The 22,689-nt window shown below is 27.9% G+C and overlaps 2 protein-coding genes across 4 annotated transcripts; one reads left to right on the top strand and one right to left on the bottom strand.

The window, feature by feature from the left end:
- Positions 1-1,392: 1,392 nt before the first annotated feature.
- On the bottom strand, positions 1,393-4,934 carry LOC113864604 (polyol transporter 5-like). The gene is made up of 3 exons (XM_027498521.1): positions 4,528-4,934; positions 3,105-3,451; positions 1,393-2,600 (listed from the first exon to the last, which is right to left on the bottom strand). The coding sequence occupies exons 1-3, from the start codon at positions 4,658-4,660 to the stop codon at positions 1,515-1,517; spliced, it is 1,566 nt and encodes a 521-aa protein (XP_027354322.1). The 5' UTR covers positions 4,661-4,934; the 3' UTR covers positions 1,393-1,514.
- Positions 4,935-19,575: 14,641 nt separating this feature from the next.
- On the top strand, positions 19,576-22,689 carry LOC113865622 (HVA22-like protein k). 3 transcript variants are annotated; one of them, XM_027500311.1, is made up of 8 exons: positions 19,576-19,784; positions 19,858-19,916; positions 20,028-20,125; positions 20,712-20,763; positions 21,045-21,108; positions 21,280-21,375; positions 21,765-21,837; positions 22,302-22,689. In XM_027500311.1, exons 1-8 carry the CDS (start codon positions 19,767-19,769, stop codon positions 22,307-22,309), a joined length of 468 nt encoding a protein of 155 aa, XP_027356112.1. In that variant the 5' UTR covers positions 19,576-19,766; the 3' UTR covers positions 22,310-22,689. The 3 variants fall into 3 exon arrangements, with proteins under 3 accessions (XP_027356112.1, XP_027356110.1, XP_027356111.1); XM_027500309.1 differs by having other exon boundaries at positions 22,294-22,689; XM_027500310.1 differs by lacking the exon at positions 19,576-19,784 and having other exon boundaries at positions 19,791-19,916; positions 22,294-22,689.

Raw genomic sequence — 22,689 nt, 5'->3', positions numbered from 1 at the left:
TGGTCATTCAATTTAAGGAAGTCAATTGCCTTATTCAAGTTCTCATATAAATTGTACAAAAGAAGTTTGTCTAGACAAATTGAAGATACTTCATGCAGAAGTTGAGATGGAAGAAGAGATTTTTTTACTTGAAGAGATCTCTCCATAGACATATAGCCATAACATTAAAAATATGACATGTTCTCTGTTAGAAATTGAGCCTTCTTTGTTTATGTTTAAAGAGATGAAAGGTTGTTAAGAAAGTTTTTTCAAATCTAGAATAATATTTAGGTTATTAGGTTTTGAATTTGGTCGAAGAGATGGACCAACTTCAGAAAGGGTAGGAGTGATTATGCTGCAAAGAACATGAAAAGAGCTGGTTAGTTGGTTCTAAATGAAAAAAAAAAAAAAAAAACTTAGAAGCACAGGAAAATTATAGGAGAGATTATACTTGGAAAGTTGAACGAGATAAAAAAAAAAATTGAAGTTTTTCTAGCTATTTTCTTTATCTTTCTCAACCCTATTTAGCCATGAAATGTACAAATATTTGGTAAATAGAGCCATAGTTTGAAAACTTTTTTTGTAAATTCAATAGAAAATCTAGTCTATAGTTTGAGGAAAAAGAGATAATGCCTTTGGAAGAACGGGCAAAATTGAAAAATCTCTTTTAAAAAACGTAAGGGCCTAGAAAAACATTATTTTGATTGAACAAAAAAGTCAACTTTTCTTCCTAGAGAGGTGAGTCTGTAACATAGCTTAAATGATCCATAGGAATGAACTCAACATAGCTTAATTTATTTTAAAAGAAATTAAAGTATTTCAAGTATAAAAAAAATTAAGTTCAAGTAACACGCGATTCAAAAGATGATGAATTTATGTTGCAAAATTTAATATATTTACTTATAGCGGTTAATGTTAACTAAAGATCAAAACATGTAATAAAAATTATAAATGACGTAGGTGGTTGTAATTTAAATATACTTGTAATAGTCAAAAAATTAAAATTATAAATTATAATTTCATTTTATAGTTTAGAGATTACAACTTTTACACAAACACTCACGGTCATTTAAAATTTCTAAAACACCAAAATTGTACGCACTAATTAAATCCGGTCATTAAAAGATCAACATTATTCCCATATTAATTTGTCTTTAAAAATTGTACGTTTATCTTCATCAATTTTAGTAATTCAGTTTCAATTCAGTACATTATTTCAATCTTTATAGTTTTTCTTTATTATTTTTATTTTTACTCCTTTATGTCCTTATTTTATGTTTTCACTGCAAAGTTATTAATAATTATACTCATAACACACTTTAAAAGAATCCACAAAATAATCTAAAATTCAATTACAAATCTCTATTAAATTTATTTGTTTACTTGTTAAAATTCATCATAAACACATTAATATATAAAAGACAATGGAAATTTTCTTTTGCATTAAAGTGTTGTTGTCACTTTGCGACATGCGTGTGGCTTGTGATGATGATTTGAAAAACACACGAAGTTACAGTAATATGTTAACTCGATTTCTAAGTTCGGAGATTGGTCCCTAGCTGGACTTGGGGCACTGCCGCATTACCATTGTGAACCACGTCCTTGGCGGTGTCGGATTTCCCCTTAAATTTACCAAAAGACCCTTCCATTTCTTCAAGTGTTTTCCCCCGTGTTTCGGGGAGTAAGGTGTAAAAGAATAGCCACCCAGTAGTCGCAATACCCGCGAAGAGGAAGAAAGCTCCACCAATGGTAATCGCTTTGGATAGGGACAGAAAAGTCATTGAGATAACCCCACTTGTGACTCTATTAACCACAACTCCCGCAGCCGCACCCTGCGCCCTCAGCCTCAACGGGAAGATCTCAGAGCTATAGACCCAGGTGATAGGTCCCGCACCAATGGAGAAAGTGGCCACGTAGGATAACACCGTCGCTATGCTCAATCCAACGGCCCACATAAGCTTTTTCTCCGAATGATCAATGATGGTGAGGCTCGTAGCAAGCGCCAGAAGCGAGAGCACCATGCCCCCAACACTAGACAATAGTAACGGACGACGCCCAACACGGTCCAACATAAACGTGGCCACTAAGATGAACATTGTCTTAACGAATCCAACGGCCACGGTTGCAAGAAGCTTATCAGTGTCACTCGTGATCCCAGCCTTTTCGAATATCTTGGGGCTGTATAAAACGACGGCGTCTATGCCCGACGCTTGTTGAAAGAAGTGAATCCCAAGCGCCGCGATTAAAATGTGACGAATTGCGGGCGTTGGATAAAGGAACAGTTCCTTCCATACACCCTCACCCGTGCTTCGCTGAGTCACCTGAACGACGTCGTCGTTGCAACTCTCGGGGATCCCAGCGGCTTGTTTGATGTCGGCTAGCCTTAGCTGAGCCTCTTCCTTGCTGTCTGAGGTTTTGTTAAGAACTACTTTTGCCTCTCCCAAACGACCCCTCATCACAAGCCATCGTGGGGACTCCGGCATGGCCAACACACCCACCGCCAGAATTACAGATGGAATTGCGCCGATTCCAAGCATCATTCGCCAACCCAAGCGAAGTTTCATCTTCGAAAACGCATAGTTCGATATGTATCCCAGTAATATCCCTCCATTGATAAAAACCTGCAAAATCATGTCCTAATAATAAATACCAACCAAAACTCTCTTCACCAATCATTTTCCTTTCATTAATACCAAAAACGCCATTTTCTTTCACGTATTTTTATAATTTAACAAAAAAACATGTTAAAAATTATATCTTTCACATTATCTAAAGTAAATATTAAAAATAGGTTAATTTTTGTTAAACTCAGTCTAAAATAATAGTAAAATTTTATTCAAAAAAGTATTTATTATATTTTTATAATTTTAATACAATAATTATGTATATTTATATAAAAAATTTAAAATTATAAAAATTTAATTTAAAATATAATATTTTATTATTTAACAAAAATATATTATCATAGTTAATTGCCATAAATTCGAATTGAAAAATTGTACATAAATTGGGAACAGCGTTCTTAACATTCTTTAAATCCAAAATAAAATAAAGTTTATCCAATTTCACTGAAATTAGTTAGAATCAACTTTAAGAAAATAATATAAAATAAGAAATTGAAATACCTCGGGGAAGGAAGTGAGGAAGCCACGAGACGAAGCGGGGGACACTTCGGCGGTGTAGACGGGGGCAATCATGAGGGCGTAGCCGATGCCAACACCGGCGACGAAACGGCCGAACATGAGAAAGGCATAGTTGGGGGAGAAGCCCATGAGTAAGGCTCCGGCGAAGAATATGGCGCCGGCGAAGACAATGGTGTAACGGCGACCTATCCAATCGGAGGTTCTGCCGGCCAGGCATGAACCTATGAGAGAGTAGAGGTTGATGATTCCGAGCAGAATCTCGATTTGCACGTCAGATACTTTCAGGTCTCTCTGTATGTAGATGGCAGCTCCACTCATCACGCCAATATCTGTTGTAACGTGGACACATAACAACTTAGTCATTTATTTTACCATTTTTTTTTCAAGTGTGTCTAAATATATCATAAGAAAATTAAAAAATAATAATCTTAAAATATATATTACTTGGAAAATAGAAATATAATAAAAAAATTGTTAATTTCAAATGTTCAATTCAGTATTAAGCATTGAAATTGTTAAAATTGTAAACTAAATAAATAAATAACATTTTTTTTATGAAAAACTATATTAAACATTTATGATATTTAAATATTTTGAATAAAATTGGTTTTTTTTTTACATAAGTGTTCAATGATTAACCTCATTATTGTTAATCAATAACTAATTTTATTTGTATCATAAACACAATAAAAATTTATATATACTAATTTATTAAAATTATAGAATATCATTGAATTTAATATATCAATAATATTAAATATAATAAATTTTAATAAAAATATTATTTATTAATCTTGTAACATGTGTGAATCACACATAAAAAAAAATGGCTTTATATATAAGTGTTGGAATTCATGCTACACTTGAATATCGTCTACTTTTGCTGCTAAATAATTTTGTCCTACGTGTAAAGTATCATTGGTCTTATCTTTTCTTTAATTAAACATAAGAACGTTATGATCCGTATTTATTTTTCATATTTTTTTTCTTATTCAAACAAAATATTAGAATCTTTTCGTACTTTTTGCATATCAAGAATAATACTTTTAGGTATTTTTTATATTTTAAATTATATATATACATGTATGTGTAAAATAGAAAAAAATTATGTATAAAATTAATTTTTTTGTAATTGACATGATAGAAGTGTTCGCCCCAAACGGGATACGTGTTGGGATTATCAGCAAACACTAGAGCAGTTTCCGTCCGCAGAACTTTATGTTATCTCTATAGAGAAATAGTAGTGAAAAAGACAAGAAGTAAAGCCCAAAAAACTGTGTAATAAAGACTTAGTGCGGAAAGCAAGGCAAAATTACGGAATAGCTAGGAAAGAAGGGTTACTACTACATGCATAAATGTGTAGGTGTGTGGGGTATATGACAGACAATATATTAATTTTACTCACCATAGCCAAGCAAGATGGAAGTCATGGAGGCCAACATAGCACAAGCAAAAGCGAACTTATTCCTTTTGGGCTTCTTTTGAGGATCGAAATCCTCAAGAGTTTTATGAGCTTCCACTGCCTTGTTCTCAGTCATTTTCTTCACTTAGTGGGAAATTTTGTGTGTGAGAGAGAGAGAGAGCAGAGAAAGGTTGGCTAAATTTCTAACATCCACTTAATTTTTGGGTGATAAAGTACAATGATCAGTTAAGAGAGAAGAGAGGAGAAATAGTGGTGGCATGAGGTGCAGAGTGTAAGGTTGGGATAGCGTGCTTATATAGACTGAAGGCTTCCATCACCTTGGACCGCGGAGTCCCACATCGTAGACGTGAAGAACCCCTCAATTCAACTCTCTCTTTCGCTCACCTATTCCACTTTTCATTTTTATTTTTTCAAAAATACTCTCTCCGTGTAGAAGTGGTGAATGCAAATTGGCCTCGTGGTGGCCCCCACTCACAAAGCGACAAAAAAGTGCTGTCGCTAAATCTTTAATAAGCCCTTTCGATCATCGTAATACTTTCAAAAACAATTATTTGTCAAAAAGGTTAAAAAAAGAAACAATTTAAAACAAGAGAAATGAAATGCACACCATAATAATAAGAGACTGCAGGTAAAAAGGTGAGTGCATAAAAATTAAGTTCAAATAATTCGACAGTTAAAACTAATTGTATTATTTTCAATTTTTAGGAATATATTTAAGTAATTAATAAAATTAAAATATTTACTATATTCAAAATATAAAATGTTATAAAAAAATTAAAATGAAAATGTATTATTGATAATTGTTTAAATCTATATCTTAGAGTTAAAGCTAATAAAATCATATCCTAAAACCTTGTAACTAGGTTTTAATTTTTTAATTAATCCTTTCATCGTATTTGGATTAAAATATGAAGAAAGGATTACAATCAAAGTTAATAAAATCATATTTTTTAATACTTATTCAAAATTCTTCAAAAATTAAAATACTTACAGATTAACTTCATAAGAAAATACATCCTTTTAAGAAATTGTGTATTACAATTAACTGTGAAAAATATATTATTTTAATAAATAATTAAATGAAATAAGTTATGTGTTTGTATATATTATATGAAAATCATTTAATTCATATAATCTATGTTAATTATATTGTCTAAAAATATCACTTTTCCCTAATAAATTTATTTTTAAAAAGTATGAATTTATATCTAATAATTTATTTCACATTTAAAATAATAAATTGTTGGATATAGAGTTTTAAAAAAAATATTTATGATAAATGTCTATATTTTCTAAAAAACAATAATTTATATTATTGATATCATAAAAAATAATATTATTAATATAATTTAATTTAATTATTCCCTTTAATCATAATTTCAAAAATTTTACTTTTGAACTATTTCCCTTCATAATTGAAAAGAGTTAATATAATATGACTTTTACCACTGCTACCGAATAAGATATAACAATGTTATATATATAAACAGTATTTTATATATGAAAAACATCGTAGTCATTGATTATCATCTACACAAAACAAGGTCAAGATGAGACAATTTGTGTCGCATAAATGTATCATGTTTTAGACATTACTTGTTTGACATCTTACAAGTTACACTTACCTTAGTGGAAAGAAAACGAGAGAGAGAGAAAAAAAGAATTTGAATTGAAAGAAAAATAAAGGAAATATTATTTTTTTATTAAATTTTCCTTTTTTTAATTCAATTCCCTAACATTGTATTATCTTATCTTTATGTGGATAAAAATAATTAAGTGCGTGAATCATTTTAAGAATATTTGATTAAAATTATATATTAATTTAATATAATGTTTTATTATAATAAAAAATTAATTAATCAAGTTAGTAATCATGTATTTATATTATTGTGTTGTTGTATTTAAAAGGATGCTATCTTTAATATTAAAAATATTTATTATGTGTCAATTAATACAAAATAAAGTTAAATTTTAACGTAATATTTTTTAATTTATTATTTTTAAATAATAGGACAATTGAATGTATGATTATAATTGTTGTTAATTAAGAATTTGAATAAACTTAAACGACAGAGTTATAATTTGATCTACCTAATGTGAATGTGTTTAAGATCTTAATTTGTAATAAGTTAGTATATTAAAAAACAATAAAAGCATACGAAGGTTAGATTATTAAAAATGGATTATAAATTTTAATATTTATAAAATTAAATATTCTTACGGTAATTTGATTCTCATTTTGCTTTAAATACTCTAAATTATTCAAACAAAATCTTTAATATTAATTAGTTATTTATTTTTTCTTCCAATTGTTATAACTTTCATATTATGACTACCAATTATATTAATTTTTCTTATCCTTTTCATTATTTTTAAATTGTTTCTTATTCAACCTTTCACTTTTAAAAAATTATAAGAGGTAATGTTAATTTATTCTAATATTTTTCTCATCACTGTTAAAATCATTTAAACAATGCCCTTTTTAAGCAGTTATTTAATTAATATTTCTATATTCACTTTTAATCTTTCTCACATTATCATTAACACATAAAGCCAAGTAGTTTAGTGTTTTTTTTAATCATCAGCTCATGAATTAAACGAATACATTTGACCCCTAATTATAAGATTAGTGCCTATACATGGATGACATAATTTATCTCATTTGGATTATTTACTTTGAACATATTTTACAGATCATTAAAATGGTTTAAAAGCCATTTAAATTTTAAAGCCAAGTGACGAGATTAATAGAGTACTGCGCTTGACCTTTCATCAGTCGTAGGAGAATTTCATTACGGACTTTGTGGTATACTATTCCGTATGATTATGCAACTTCTCATTTTATCACCCTAAGAGATTTTTCTTCGAAAGATATATATAAATTAAGATTCATTTAATTTTTGAATTTGAAGGATTTTCAATTTTTTTTAACTAGAAAAGTCGTTCTATGTAGCAATATTTTAAAGTCATTCGAAAGAGATTTTTTTTTTAAATTGTATAAAATATTTTAAATAAATGAGCTACACAAGCCTAAACTTAACAACTCTCCCTCACTTACTATTGAAGTGATCAGATACTAAATTATAATATATTATTCTTATTTAAATGGTTAAAGAAAAAATATTTTTACTATATACTTCTAATATATCATTGCAATGTTCTATTTCAGTATAGCACAGTATACCAATTTATGAAAGATTTGTATCGATAGAAAGGGTATACTATGTTATATTATTATATTACAAAAATTAAGAATGAATCGTGTAAAATTAATAAAAAAATATCAAATATAATTTGCCTAAATTTGTATTACACAATTTTTTGAAAGTCAACTGTGAAGCAAGTCAATGAATTATTGAAATTGGACGGAGCGAAAGCGAATTGGCGTGTGGATTCCGAGTATTTTACTTTTGATTCCTCCAAAATTGATTAAATATTTTAAATTTATTTCCATTTTTCCTGGGTCAACATTGACGGGTAGATCCGTATTTATAAATGGGCCTACTCGCCACGCTGCAATTATTGTTGTTCTTATGGACATAACTTTTAATTATTACTTTCCTTTTAAACTAATTGTTACCTATGATTTTTGTATGCTATTTATCATTTTAAAATATTAACAAAATTTTTTATTATTTTAAAGGATTTTATCCTCTCTTTTTTACTTCAATGTTTGATAGTTATTGTCCTGATAGTTGTAAATTTTTATTTTATGAATTATTAATAATGTATTATTTAAAAAGTAATTCGATTTTACAATTATTTTTTATGGTTTTAAGTTCATTGTTAATTTTCTTAATTTTGTGTAATACTATAAAATAACAAACGTTTCAGAATGGAAGGAGACTTAAATTAAATTTATTGAAATTTAAGTTAATTACATCCAACTCTCATTTTGTATGACCACCTCTATAATATATATAGTAGCCAACGATATTTTTTAGAGTTGATTTCTCCATTCTATCCTCTTAGGTTAGAATCACTTTCCCCTTCCATTTAGGCAATAAATTATCTGACTATTTTCTTTATGAGCATTAAAGTTTTTATTCACATAGATATGAATATGAGTTTTACCTTACTCTATTTAAATCCTACCTATTATTATTCTTAGACTGTGGTGATGAACTACTGAGCTGGTTATCCTAAAGGGAGGGGCAATATTAACAGAAAAAGGAAAAAAAGCTTCGTTCTAATATAATTTTGGAAAAAAAAAAATTCGATCAGTTTCAATCAAGCACTTAATCAGTCATTTTTGAAAACGATATCTTAATACTATGAGGCTAATGCTATCACCACATAAACTTTGAGGAAGGTTGTAGTTCTTGAAACAAGACGAGTATTGTACGTAAAAACGACAATAACAATGACATAAAAATGAAATGATATCACAATAAGAACTACTAGTCTATGATTCTGTTATATTTAAAAGCAAATATAAAAGTGTCGATGGCCTGCTTTGAAGAGCGTATAAGCTGTGTATAAAAATAACATAATTTGTATTGTTTTTTAAAATATTTTATTATAAACCATTAAATAAATATATTTTAATAAGTTTTATGATTAAAAATAATTTATAAACTTTTTTTAAAAAAAATTGAATAAGTGTTTAATTGGAATATGTTTCTAAATGCATTACATGTAAAAATAATAATAAAAGAGAAAAATAGTAGATATAATAATGATATGACATAAGATATCTTTTGTCATTGGTCAATGGTCACATGCCAAGTCACCGAAGTCAAAGCTAGAAGTTGGAAGAACGACCCGCGGTGAACTCAGCAGATCCAGATAGGTTGAACAGCATGCTCTTATTTCTCTGTCTTTGTATCCCAACTCTATTTTCTTTGACAATTTTTGTTATCCACATTTATATGATTATAATTAAACTATATTGATAGTATAAAATATTTTTCATATTATTATATTTATAAAAATTAATTTAAAAATTATGAGTTAAATATATATAATTGATTAATAATAGAATATTTTTGTAGTTCGATTTCTGATGATATGGTTTCTTAGCAGATTAATTTTGCTAGTTGTAATTATTCAACGAGTGACAAAGTTCCATATATATGAAACGGACATGTAAAGGTCTACATAGGGATTAGGGAGTGAAAAATTTGAATAGTAAACAATCAATTTGTGACGCATCATTTACCTGCTCTGGCTGAGGAATCTGAGGGGTCTCTTCTACCCTTTGCACTTCTCATCTTGTTCATCAATGATTATAAGATGTTATCCGTCATAGGTCTACGTAGTAGTAACTTTACTCACTCAATGAAGCCATAGCCGCATTAGTTGAATTGAAAACCTACATGCAGTAGAAATATGAGACCCTCTCCAACTATTAATGTATCACACGTCTCCAATATCTCTTTCGTCAAAAACCTTTCAAGATCTGGCGCATAAGTCTAATAGCTAGCAAACTCATAAACTAATATCCCAAATGAAAAATGTTATCAGAGATCAGAACACTAACGACAAGGACTAGTTATATAAAATTAGTTTACGCTTTCTCGTTATTCCCCTCTCGTGACAAACCCATTAAAATATGTGATTGTTCTTTATCTTCAAATTCATCGCTTCATATATGTTTAGAGTAACAGCATGATTGTGCGGTAATCGTGGTTTTTTTTCAAAAAACAATTCTTGCCTGCAAATTTAATTTTGAGAAGAAAACAATAAAAAGTTTTGTTTAAATCAATCATGATTTATACTTTCTAAAATTACAAGGCCAATCCTATAATACGTGCATGTGCACCACAAAACTAAACTCATTATAATTGAATAAAAATTATAAATAATGTGTGTAAATAGATATAGCAAATCATTGATTAATTTCATAATCCTCATCAAACCTTTTAAGATAAGAATAATGTATTTATTTGAAACTATAATATATTGGAAAGTTGACGTCTTGATATTACGACTTCACTTAGGGAGGCAATTTAATTGTATTTATTAATAATTAATTTTAATAGTTAAAGTTTATTTGACTTATTTTCTCAGAATATATAGAAACACCTCTCACAACACATTTATACATGAAAATTCAGTTTCTGCAAAAGTAAGTTTTAATAAACTTATTAAATATAATAACTTACGGTGCACATTCAAATTTGTTAATTTAATTATTAAAAATTAAATGATATTATTGATTAAATTAAGAATATATAATTGTATATAATTTAAAAGAAATTGATATTTTATCGATTAATTTTGTTTCAATGACTATTATATTTTTAAAATATAAGTAAATATTAATTATAAAATAACATATTTATTAATATTAATTAAAAATTTATATATATGACTATTAAAATAATATTATAAAAATAATTATTATAATAAATTATTAAACCAAGTAAATTATCAATATTAAACACTATTAAGCATTAAATTTAATAAAATACAACAAAATATTTTCAATTTCTTATTTTCTTTGAAGTATTTGCTTGATTTTAAAAGCAGAGCTAGTTAGCTGTACCTGGTTGATATCCAGCTGGACGCTGGGGGAGATATCTTCAACTTGTTCATCGGAAACGGCAGGAAGTAAAATAATGAAGTTGGTGTTCTTTTCTGTTGATTATCTTGTATATGTCGGGGCCCTTTCACAGTACACCCTTATGATTAGCATTGATAATGGAAAAATACATGTCCAATTTTCCTTTTTCAGTATAAAATAGGCAGAAGAATTAGAGACATTGGAGAATCAACAATAAAATAAAATATATATTTAATAAAGTGATAACAAAAATATAAAAATGAATACTGAAGTGTAAAAGTTCATTGATAATTGACACATTTTCGTTGTAACCATGCTTATGATTGATGACAGACATTGTACACATGCTTACCGACCATTATGCATTTAAGCTTTTTGCAGGCACTGATTATACAGTATAAAAAGTATATTATTTATTAATAAATAAAAATATCAGGCATGTTGATAGCATATAATATTAAATAGTATGCTTTAATGATCAGATTTAAAGTTGTATTCTGCAATTAAATAACACTTGAGAGGATTTTGAATCTACTATGCTTCATATTCTGGTTGGAACAATATGTGATTAGATATCTATATTTTAGTGGAAGGAGAAAAAGCAAAAGCAATGATCCGCGAATGATAAGTCTCGGATATGCACACCAAAAGGAAAAAGAGAGATAGAAAGCTATTGACATGAACTAGTAGGGGCTATATTCAGTTTATTTATTCTAAAATATATATGTCAAAATGGGTTTCTTTTGGAGTGAAATGTGTAATAAATTATATATATGTTAGTTTTAATTTCATGTGAAAATGAGATGTCCATGTAAGGTGTGTTCAATTTCATGTCAACATCTATGATCAAAATGAAAACCTATTTCACATGATTTGTGGACCTATGAGTTTGAAGGTTCCCACGATGGCTATCAAGCACCTCAAAGTTACATATTGTCATTGTTTTTGGAGTCCTTATCATTAAATTAAGGTTTAAGATCAATATTATGATAGAATTATATGATGTTTTGGAAATAATTTAGTGGAATTTGTTTTGAGAATAATTTGATGAGTGAATAGAATAGTACCAAACATTTTGTTCAGGAATAATTGAATCAGGTCAACTCTTGATAAAGAAAAAAAAAACTGTTTAGGCATGAATTTTTTTTTTAGCATACACACCTTTTCAGATATTATTAAATTACGACATTTTACAATTAATAAAATTAATTTTAAATTATTAAATATGATTAAAATATGTATTTAAATTAATCTCGCATATAAATATTATAGTAAAAGATATACTACTGAAAATTTAGTATAATTTGTGAAGCAAGGAATTTGAATTCTCAAGTATAATTAACGAACGTTGATTTTGTTAAAAAGAATAATAAAATTCATTGTGATTAATTATAACTTATTAACTATATTTTATAAATATTATATTTTTTTCCTGTATATACTATATAGTAATTATGTTATATCTTTGAGAAAGGATATACTGCATCCATTAGTCAATCTCATGCTCACGTGCTTTGGAATTTTGAAATTGCACTACACTTCTTTTGACTACCATCAAGTTGAATTGGAAAAGATGAAAAAAACAGTGACTTTTAAGCATCATACGGCTCCATCCTATTGATTGCATATTAAATATTAATATTAAGTCTAGATATTTTTTTCTTTGGCTTTTATTAATCAGTATTGACAGTGTCTTACGATATTGGTTAGTAATTTTGATAAAGATTTTTATTAAAAAAATATTCAAAATATATACAAAATCACTGCAATATAAATTATTAATGTTTTTTTAACGATTATTAATATAAAAATATAGTGTGCTATTTAGCTTTAGTTATTGTAGTAAATTTAGTCTTTAAAATTTGTTTATCAATGTTTTTAAAAGATTAAAAATATTTATTTTTAAGAGATTAATTAAAACGATATCTTACTTTATTTATTGTTTGAGCATGTGTCCTTCTTTTCATTACTATAATTAGTTTTAGGTGAATTGGAATGAAGAAATAATGTATGAATTAATACGTTAATGATTTTTTATTGCTAATCGGTGTCTTTAGGATATTATTAAGAAATTTAAAAATAATATTTTATTATTTTTAATTTCTAAACGAGTACTTTAAAAACATTAATTCACACTTGTCTAATAATTATAATAAGTTATGTAGCTTTTGAAGTTTTCTATTAAAACATTGCTTTGTTAATTCATTAACATTCCCAAAAAAAAAAAAAAAAACACTAAATCTTCATTTGTTGTTCTTTTCCTTACATTTGAGTGTTTCAGAGTGTTTAAGCATGAAGATCCTGACTTTAATAGCAGTAACTATAAATTTTATCAACCACAGATTTTAGGTTATTTATCCTAACATTTTTATTTAGCACATTTATTAATTAAGTTTTAATCCAGCAAATGATTGCATTATATTAATAATATATATATATATATATATATATATATAATGTCTTTAAAAATTATAATAACTAAACCCTAAATCAAATAATCTATTCAACCCATTTTTATAAAAATGAAATATACTGATTAGCAGAAGTCAAAATTCACATAATTAATATTTGTCTAATGGAGCTTTTAAATACCATGCTTTTATGAAATTAAAAAGATAAAGATAATAAGACGATTTATTCATCTCTCTCCGACCTCTTCTCTCTAATAGTCATGTTAATTTTGTTAATAAATAAATAAAATAAAAGCTCTTGGCTCTTCGATTCAAGGTCACTCAACAAAAACGTTTGCACTTTTAATCAGTAATGGATTTAACACACTGCTTGCATTTCATGAATATAATAATTTCAATTTATTTTTTCAGTTTCTCCTTATCATCGTTTAGTCACAAGGTCGTATGAGTTCTAATATATAATGAATTTTATGAATAGACCCAATTCAAGTCTACACTACAGAGAGAGTTGTTGATCCTTTGATATCATATTTGGACTTAAAACTATAACTTTGTTAAATGTACCAAATGTAATTTAGATTTAAGCATCTACAATCTATTGCTTCTTTTTTTTTTTTTTACTTTGAGTAAAAATATTATTTTACTAATTGAAATTATAAGAACTTATCAATTTAGTTTTTAAAATTGTGATTTTTTACACTCTAACCATTAAAAAATAATCATTTTAATTCTTAAAATTATAGATATTTATCAATTTAATCTCTAATGACAAAATTATTTATTTTAGTCCCTAAAATTATAAACACTATTCGATTTAATCTTTTGAACTGTGAAATAAATTTGTATTATTTAATAATGAGATTTTGTCGAAAATTAGTCGAAGGGATTAAGACATTTTGTAAGGTTAGGAACTTTTTCCCCATAATTTTAAAGATAAAATTGATAGGTGTCTATAATTTTAGGATTTAGAAAATTTAATTTTTGAAAAAATAAAAATTTTATTTCATATATTTAAGATTAAATTAAACAGTATACATATTTTAAATTTTAAAGACTAAATAAAATTTAGTCTATAATTTTAGAAACGGATCGATTTCATAATTTTAGGAGAAAACTAATGAACTTTTAATAGTTCTATAGACTATATCAGTAGATGCCTATATATTAAATACAAGAATCAAAATAGGTACTGTAATACCAGCTAAATCTTGCTTGTTGTCATCCCAAAACATTAAAAGATATTTTGGTAAAAAAAAAATTCATTATTAATTATTTTTTCTTTTTTAATGATATCTTATCAGGTGTCTATTGACACATCATGTAAAACTCCTTCTATAAAAACCATTAAAAATATATTTAATTTTTATTTTTAAAGACTTGCTAAGAAAAAAAATCAATAGATAAAATAAAGTAAAAACAATATTTAATACATTAATTCTATCGCACATTTTAGCTTAAAAAATAACTTATATTTTTAATTAAAAAAAACCTTTTTAAAAGTTATTATCATATATTGACACGTACAATGCAAAACACCTTTTAAAAGTTTTAAAACGTGTATATATTCAGTACTTGGAAACGATGTTCTTGTTACTATTTGATTCATGGTGTTAGTAATTTCACTTATATTAGTCAAACCATTTAGTAACTTGCATGAATTGTTTATTCAAAATATTTAAAGAAATGAAAAAAATGTTTATTATATTGAAATAAAAAAATAGCAAGTATTTGGTAAACAATTAATGTTATTCTTTAATAAAATATATACCAAATGTTTTATTTTACCAATACTATTACTTGTTAACAAAACTGAATCTTTTGTTGTCGGGGATTAATTGTATGTTTGACCATTGGCTTGGAAACCTACCCAATGCTTATTCGAAATGCTTCCCATCTTAACCCTAATTCTGGCCTTGTGCTGGTTGATAGGTTTACCTAATCAGTTTCTATAATTATATTATGTTGTTGTATCACTGCATGGCAGTGTTCGAACGGAAGCAGTAATACATAAAGCAAATCTCTTAGATAACATATATAATTATAATATAATCTTCTTATAAGAATCGTAGTTATGCAATGACTTCTATTGTAATTAAAAAACCTAGGTAACGTTAACGCCCTGATATGTACATAGATATGTGTGGGTATCAATATAAGAGTCGATTCCATACCTACCTTTGACCTTTGCTTTAATTTATTTCTTCAGTACATGTGCTATATATTATAAATAACAATGACTAATTAAGGATGTTTTGGAATGCATAACTTAGTGTGTCTTTAATTAAATATTGTTTATAACTTTACACAATATGATAATTTATATTTTAAATCTGGTCATAATAATAATTTAAACGAGTTAAAAAAGTTAATTATTTTTACAAAGAATATTACAACAAATTTAAAGCATAGGATTATAAGTTGTTTCAAATACCTCCTGATTAGAATAAATAATCGCACCGCTGCAACACAGCTGGGCCACGAGAAAGGGAGAAAGAACGTCTAAATTGATCATCAAGAACATATACTAATTAATTGCTTTAGTTCAATTATTACGATTTTATTTTAAGTAATTAATTCCAGTTAAACAGTGACATCACTTCTTCAAAGAGCTAGGCCAAGAAAGGGAGAAAGAAAGTCTAAAATGAGTCACGTATACTTTATTATTTTAGCTCAATTATAACATCTAAGACCTTACGAAGTTGTAGATACTAGATTCCAACAAGTATCTCTATTTTTTTTATCTTTGCCAGGCCCTTACGATTTGATAAATTAAGTGGCACCCAGAAATTATCTACAAAAGCTAGAACAATATTGATTTCACATGTCTTTTTTATTCAAGATAGTCAACAAACACACGATAAATATTAGAAATTATTGAAGTTGATGAACTTCTCTCAATGGTTTTTCCATGACACACTTGGCAACCTTGAATGCCTTAAGAACTCCACCTTAGACTATTAGTCATAGATACTTGAGTGATTAATTCCTGCTAACGCGTGCACATAAAGATTAATTGTTCTTTATTTTTTGTTTATTAATATATCATCATCATATACGTCATCACCATTTGAAATCCAAACTAAGTTCCAATTTTGGTAGGGACATTGCTGACTAGTACTATAGTAGCGCCCGCTCTTTACTATTCTCCTTAGTTAGAAGCAAACACTTGGACTCTGGCTTTCTTTAGGGGACCAAAGACCCAATACACGTAGTAGTATACATGTGAGTGAAGATTTTGACTCAAAATGTCGTGGCTTTTTTTGACCTTTTCTTGATACCTTACAACATCAGAACCTTTGTTTATGTTGTTTTGTTTTTCCTAATTCTGGGAATGTGGAAGGTAAGGCTCCGACTTATATATGATAGTGGTGGTGGTGGTGGAAGAGAAGGTATGGGTGGTCTTGGTTTCATTTGGAGATGTGTGCTTCCACTAATTTGGATTAGAATATGCAAATTTAATTTTGCGAAATTAGTTTCAAGTGAGTTTCAGCAAATTTATGACTTATTTTAGAAACTATTTATATATAAAAGTAATATAGTATTTTTTTAGACAATCCTTATAAAAATCACGTTTAAAATAATGGATATAATGGGCAGAATAGTACATTATATATGATATAACATTATCGGATATTCACGTGTGTGGATTTTCATTTTATAAAGCATCAATCTGTATATAGAAAATAATATAAGAAGAAAACGAATATTGATTTGGCAAAAAGCACTTCGAAACGTTAACATATAATCGCGCTGCAACATATATCTTACTACCTCTATTGAGACATGAAGAATGTAATGAGTGGTTGTGGCTTGAGCTTAATTGACATGATTTAGCAATCATAAAGTCAATATTTTTGTATATTTTATTTTATTTTAAAATTAATTTTTTTTGTACTTTTTTAGTTTTTAACAGATTTTAATTAATAATAATAATAATAATAAATATTACAGATTTTAATAATAAATAATTATTAAAATTTGTAAAAGAAATTGCTGTATAAATAAAACTTAATCATCAAGTGGTAGTAGTTTTTGTTCCAAGAAGGACTATATCCTGATCAGAAGATGCTTTTCATGATGGATGTTAATCCTACGTCATTAACACTAATAAAATTCCACTAATTGGGCGCTGATTTTTCTTTTGCTTCTTACAAAAGGTAAGAGCAGCGTAGTGGGATTTAATATCTATCTCAGCCTCGGCTATCTTATCTGTTAAACAAAAACCTATAGATAATCCCACTTAAATTAATTAAGGGTCAATTATATTTTTAGTTTTGTAGGTCTAGTACTTGAATTTTATTTAATTTTTAATTTTCTTATTGATTTTAAATTTTTAATACAAATTTTGTTATTGTTTGTTAATAACGTAATGTATATTTAAATATGTTATATCATTCATTAGTTAAGAATGGTTACTGTAATATAATTAGATGTATGTTATGTCGTTATAAAATAAAAATAAAATTTATTTTAAAAAATTAAAGTTATCTAAATAAAAACATGGAATTCTAATAAAAGAAATTTATCTCACTTATTAGCTAAATTAGCTTTTCATTACCAGAAAACTACTGGTAGAGAATTTGCCACCTGATGCTCATTCTTTGCTTATCTTGAAAAAATAATGCTAAGGAATGTTATACTTTTATGAGTTATCCCCCAACACACTCAACCCCTCCCCCTAAGGTCTTTATTGTAAAATGCTTTTTAATTTTGTTATTTAAACTAAAAATTAATACTATACATATTATTATTTTTACTTTATGCTTGCATATAAGAGATATACTTAAAATGTAAAGATGAATTTTAAAAGTTGCCTCTAAATTTTAAGGAGTTGTTTGGAAAAGAAGATCTTAGAGGGGAGGACAAAATTTATATTTTAAATAAATATATTTAAAATTAATATTTAAAAAAAATAAAAGATATAAATTAATATATTAATAAAAATTTAATGTATTAATAATATATTTATCATCATAAATAATATATAATTATTCTAATTTAAAATTGAAAAATATTTTCTCTTATCTCTTTTCTTCCCAAACATACCTAAAGGATGAACTAAAAGGTGTCAAAGAAAAAAACTATTTTTAATGTTTTTTTGTTGGTAACAGGTCGCCACAGAACCTTCATATGAGTTATGTGTATTTTTGGGTCGGTTCATTTTTTGTCAGTACCAAATTTTTGTTGAGATTGATTTTTTTTTTTGGGGTCACAAGTTTCTGTTGATAATTAAAGTAAGTTAGTTTGGGTGGATTGGCTATCTACGAAGCCCGATCTCCATTCCAATCATAGATGGGTAGCCCACCCTAACTGGCCCATTAAGGTTTTGGATCCTTAAATTGACCAATTGCACTGTTATGAACCACTTGCCTAAATGGCTATCTTCACTCTAAAGCACCAGGCCCATGAAACTCTCCTGCATTTCATTTCAATACGTGATGCTCGTAAATTTAAATAATTTTTGCATGCATTTGATTATAAGAACTAAAAAAGAAACTATGATAAAAGAACACATGGAAAGCTTTTATAAATTTTATTTAACCTTATGAAAATAATCTATTGTTTTTCAAAACTATTTTAATTTATTTTTATAAATTTAATTATTTTCAACTTTTTATCTAATTCCTATAGTTAAGTTTATAAATATTTGAATGCAAGAGTTTATTATTGAATAAATTTTTAATTAAATTATTTACCAGTTACATCTTAAACTCTCTTGTTTAATATAAACTCTGTAATTAAAGCAAAAATCTGTTTTATTTGAATTTTATATGTGGTTTTAACATATATTATTGTATCATTTCGTGATTTTAACTGTGTTATTTTGTTTCCATGCAATTTAACTATTAAAGCATTCGTCTATGAATTATAGAGATTGAAGCTTTTCTGGAAAAAGACGTGGGGACAATGTCATTTTGCCCCCGCAATAGAAAAGATTGACGTAGTTTTAATATGGCGTGGTTGGAGTGTGAAATTGTAATTCAGAATTGAATGTAATTTTAATTTTATCAAAATAATAACTAGTTTATAGTTATATTTTTTATGTTCGAATTATGCAGAGAAATACAATGTAAGATTATAATTTAAACTTAATTTTAGTTTTGACAAAGCATAGGGAAATCGTAGCATAATACGATAAGGGTTCCTAAATTATAGGGTACGTGATAACTGTGCAGAGAAAGTTCCCTCAATGAACGAATCCACAACCTTTACATTTTGATTTTTCTGTTGCACGAAAGAAGAAACAAAACAATGTGTCGTGTCTTTTTGGATTGAAATCCCTAACCTAAATTCCCTCTTTCATGGCTTCACCAAGCGAGGTTCGTTACCCATCACTCTCTCTCTCTCTGAAATTGTTTCTGTTCTAACACCTTTCGTATGTTGCTGATGCAGGTCGGGTTGAGACTCCTCCTATGCCCTTTAAATTCAAACGTTGTTGTTCGGACTGCATGGTATGCATTGCAAGCTTAAATCAAAATTTAATTCTCTTGAAAAATTTAAGAAATTATTTTGTTAAACTCAGTAGCCTTTTCACTTCAGTGATGATGGGTTACTTTTTATAGCTGTTCTGTAGGGCTTGTGATTCCCGTTTACTCTACGTTTAAAGCTATTGAGAACAAAGACCCATATGAGCAACACAGGTGGCTGTTGTATTGGGCAGGTTCTACTTTTTCTTCAACGCCAATTTCCTTTTTAAAGAAAATTAAATGATCAATTATTATTATTATTATTATTATTTGCTAGCAATGTTTTTCTTTTAATTTAATTGATATTAGTTATGCTAATGCCTTTATGATGTGCAGAATTCATATATATTTGGGAGGCAGGTTAAGGGGACTATGTTGGTTTTTCCTTGTACATACAACTTATGAAAAATTTGGTGGTTGTTATGGCGTGAAGTTATATCGTTGGAAGTTCTATGTCATTGCTTGTGAATTTGAATGAATGTGTTTGAAGAATTCTCAAGTTAGTGGGATGAGAGTAACTTTAAGCAGTTATCTGTTTTATTAGTGCACTTGGAAACATGTTGAAAAATTTATAAATACAAATCCAATGCAGAAGTTACAGTTAGTAGTGTTGAAACAAGCATGGATCCATGTTCGTTTCAACATGGATTCCGACATGCTATTTGTAATCTGGGTTTAACTTTGATGTGCTATTGTGGTTGTTTACTTTTTATGAGTTCATTCGGTTGATGACTTTATCTTCGTACGTGTTAACACTGATCTCTGTCATGTGGTTTTCAGCTTATGGATCTTTTAGTGTTGCAGAAATGTTTACAGAAAAATTACTTTCTTGGTACGGCTAAGTTCTCCATTTGTTTTATTAACTTATGATTTTTCAGTTTTTCTTTTTCATGGAAAATTTACCTTGGTATCTATTTCAGATCTTCTTTGCAAACAAAGTTATTTCTATGTTTTCTTCATTTCTCTTGTGATCCCAGTAATCTGCTATTTATGATCTCGTGAATGACTGAATCAATAACATTAGGGATTTCAGCCCTGATTTGTTTCTGTTTGCTTTCACATTTTACTTGAGATATTGTGTTCTAACAAGTATTTTTCACCATATTTGATTAGGATTCCACTCTATTATCACTTGAAGTTTGCATTTCTTGTTTGGCTACAGCTTCCCACTATCAATGTAAGCTTAACCAAACTGCTGTATTTATTCATTTCCATGCTGTGCTTTCAGAATTTGCTTAGTTAATAACCTTGACTTTGGTTGTTTTGCTATTTTTAGTTCTTAAGGGAAATACCTCACCTTCCATTCTTTTACTCCTTATCACAATGCCGTGTGGTACTTGTTAAACAGGGTGCAAAGCAATTGTATTCTAGTCATTTGCGTCCATTCCTGCTGAAGCATCAAGTTAGACTGGATCTGATTGTTGAATTTGTGTATGGTGAAATGGTAAGAAGTTTATAGATTTCATTATTGTTGAAAATGCATTTTTTTTATCTGGTTTGATTTTCCAATTGTGGGTTATTCTTTGGCAGTTAGGGCAGAGTATTAGTTTATTTGATCACTACTCAGTATTCACAAAAACTTGTTCTTTTGTTTTTTAAAATTATTATTATTTCCTGTCTTGGTACTGTTTGCATGCAAATGATAGCGAGTTAAGAAGGTGCTACTCGCCAGTTTTATTTTATGAATTGCTTGGGCTTGACTTGGCAATCTTCTCCATTGTTCATGTTGTTGCGTATAGCATATATTACATCATAAATAAATTTGTTAAGTTCCTTAAAAAATATTTATTCTTCTCTCAAAATAATTTTATTAATTGGTTTCTGACTTTGCAGAGTAAATTTATTAGTGCACACCAAGCAGAATTGCAGTTTGCAAGAACTCTTGTAGTTAAGGTGTTAATGACAGGTATGCATGTGAAGTCCATAACTTTATATATGCCATTAAGCTCTCCATTTCAGTTCCAATCTGTTGTTCTAAAAGAAAACAAAATGGGTCAATGGAAGATCGGTACTAGTTTGAAGTTTAAACCATTTAGATTTTCTATTCTGTGTCCAGTATTCGGTATAATTTAGTGGGTATGTTATATGTTGTCATGAGATTATTGTTAGGAACATAATGCTATTTTGGTATTACCAGACATATTAGTGCAAACTGTTCTATAAAATTAAAACATGTAATTTCACTTGGCCTTTTTTAGTTCAATGCACATTAGCTTTTATTTACTGTGGCCTTCGCATGTGAGCTTATGGTCTTTTTGTCGTTGCATGGATTGCTTTTCCTCAATTATAAAATATATTTTGGTCTGTTATTTATTTTTCAGCTAAGAAATCTGTATGGTTATTTGATTATTTTCTGTATCAGCAAATCAGATGATTAGAAATCTCATTCATCCAGTTGGGAGGGAGTCAAATCAGATTGAACCCCCAAAGAGGCAGGTTCAGGATGCAGAATCAGAAGAAGATTAAGCAGTTTTCTTTCCCGTTGTTAGACTAAAATAGTTTGGCTAGTTTTTAAAGGAGACAAGTTTATAATTTCCATGTGGTGCTGTGTTTTTGTATTACTTATGCTAACATTTTCAGTTTTGTTTATTTTTTCTTCATTTCTACCCGCCACACTTAGGAAATGGACATATTGGATGTAAATAGTAATTTTCATAGCAGTTAACTTGGGAGTATTATTAAATGTTGACGTAACAACCGGCATTTGCTTTTGTTATGGCCTTTGTTACACCCCTTGTTCTTAAAAGTCAAAATTACA

The sequence above is a fragment of the Abrus precatorius genome, unplaced genomic scaffold (assembly GCF_003935025.1).
Source record: "Abrus precatorius isolate BTA unplaced genomic scaffold, Abrus_2018 Scaffold4, whole genome shotgun sequence".
Lineage (NCBI taxonomy): Eukaryota > Viridiplantae > Streptophyta > Magnoliopsida > Fabales > Fabaceae > Abrus > Abrus precatorius.
The sequence above is the reverse complement of the archived record's forward strand: the minus strand, read 5'-3'. Positions and strand labels throughout refer to the sequence as shown.

Coding starts and splice junctions, on each gene's coding strand:
- LOC113864604 (XM_027498521.1), bottom strand. CDS start 4,660: ATGACTGAGAACAAGGCAGTGGAAGCTCATAAAACTCTTGAGGATTTC. Junction 3,452..4,527: donor TTCCATCTTGCTTGGCTATG/GTGAGTAAAATT, acceptor ACGTTACAACAG/ATATTGGCGTGATGAGTGGA. Junction 2,601..3,104: donor TCCTCACTTCCTTCCCCGAG/GTATTTCAATTT, acceptor ATGATTTTGCAG/GTTTTTATCAATGGAGGGAT.
- LOC113865622 (XM_027500309.1), top strand. Junction 19,917..20,027: donor GTTGTTGTTCGGACTGCATG/GTATGCATTGCA, acceptor TACTTTTTATAG/CTGTTCTGTAGGGCTTGTGA. Junction 20,126..20,711: donor GTGGCTGTTGTATTGGGCAG/GTTCTACTTTTT, acceptor TGTGGTTTTCAG/CTTATGGATCTTTTAGTGTT.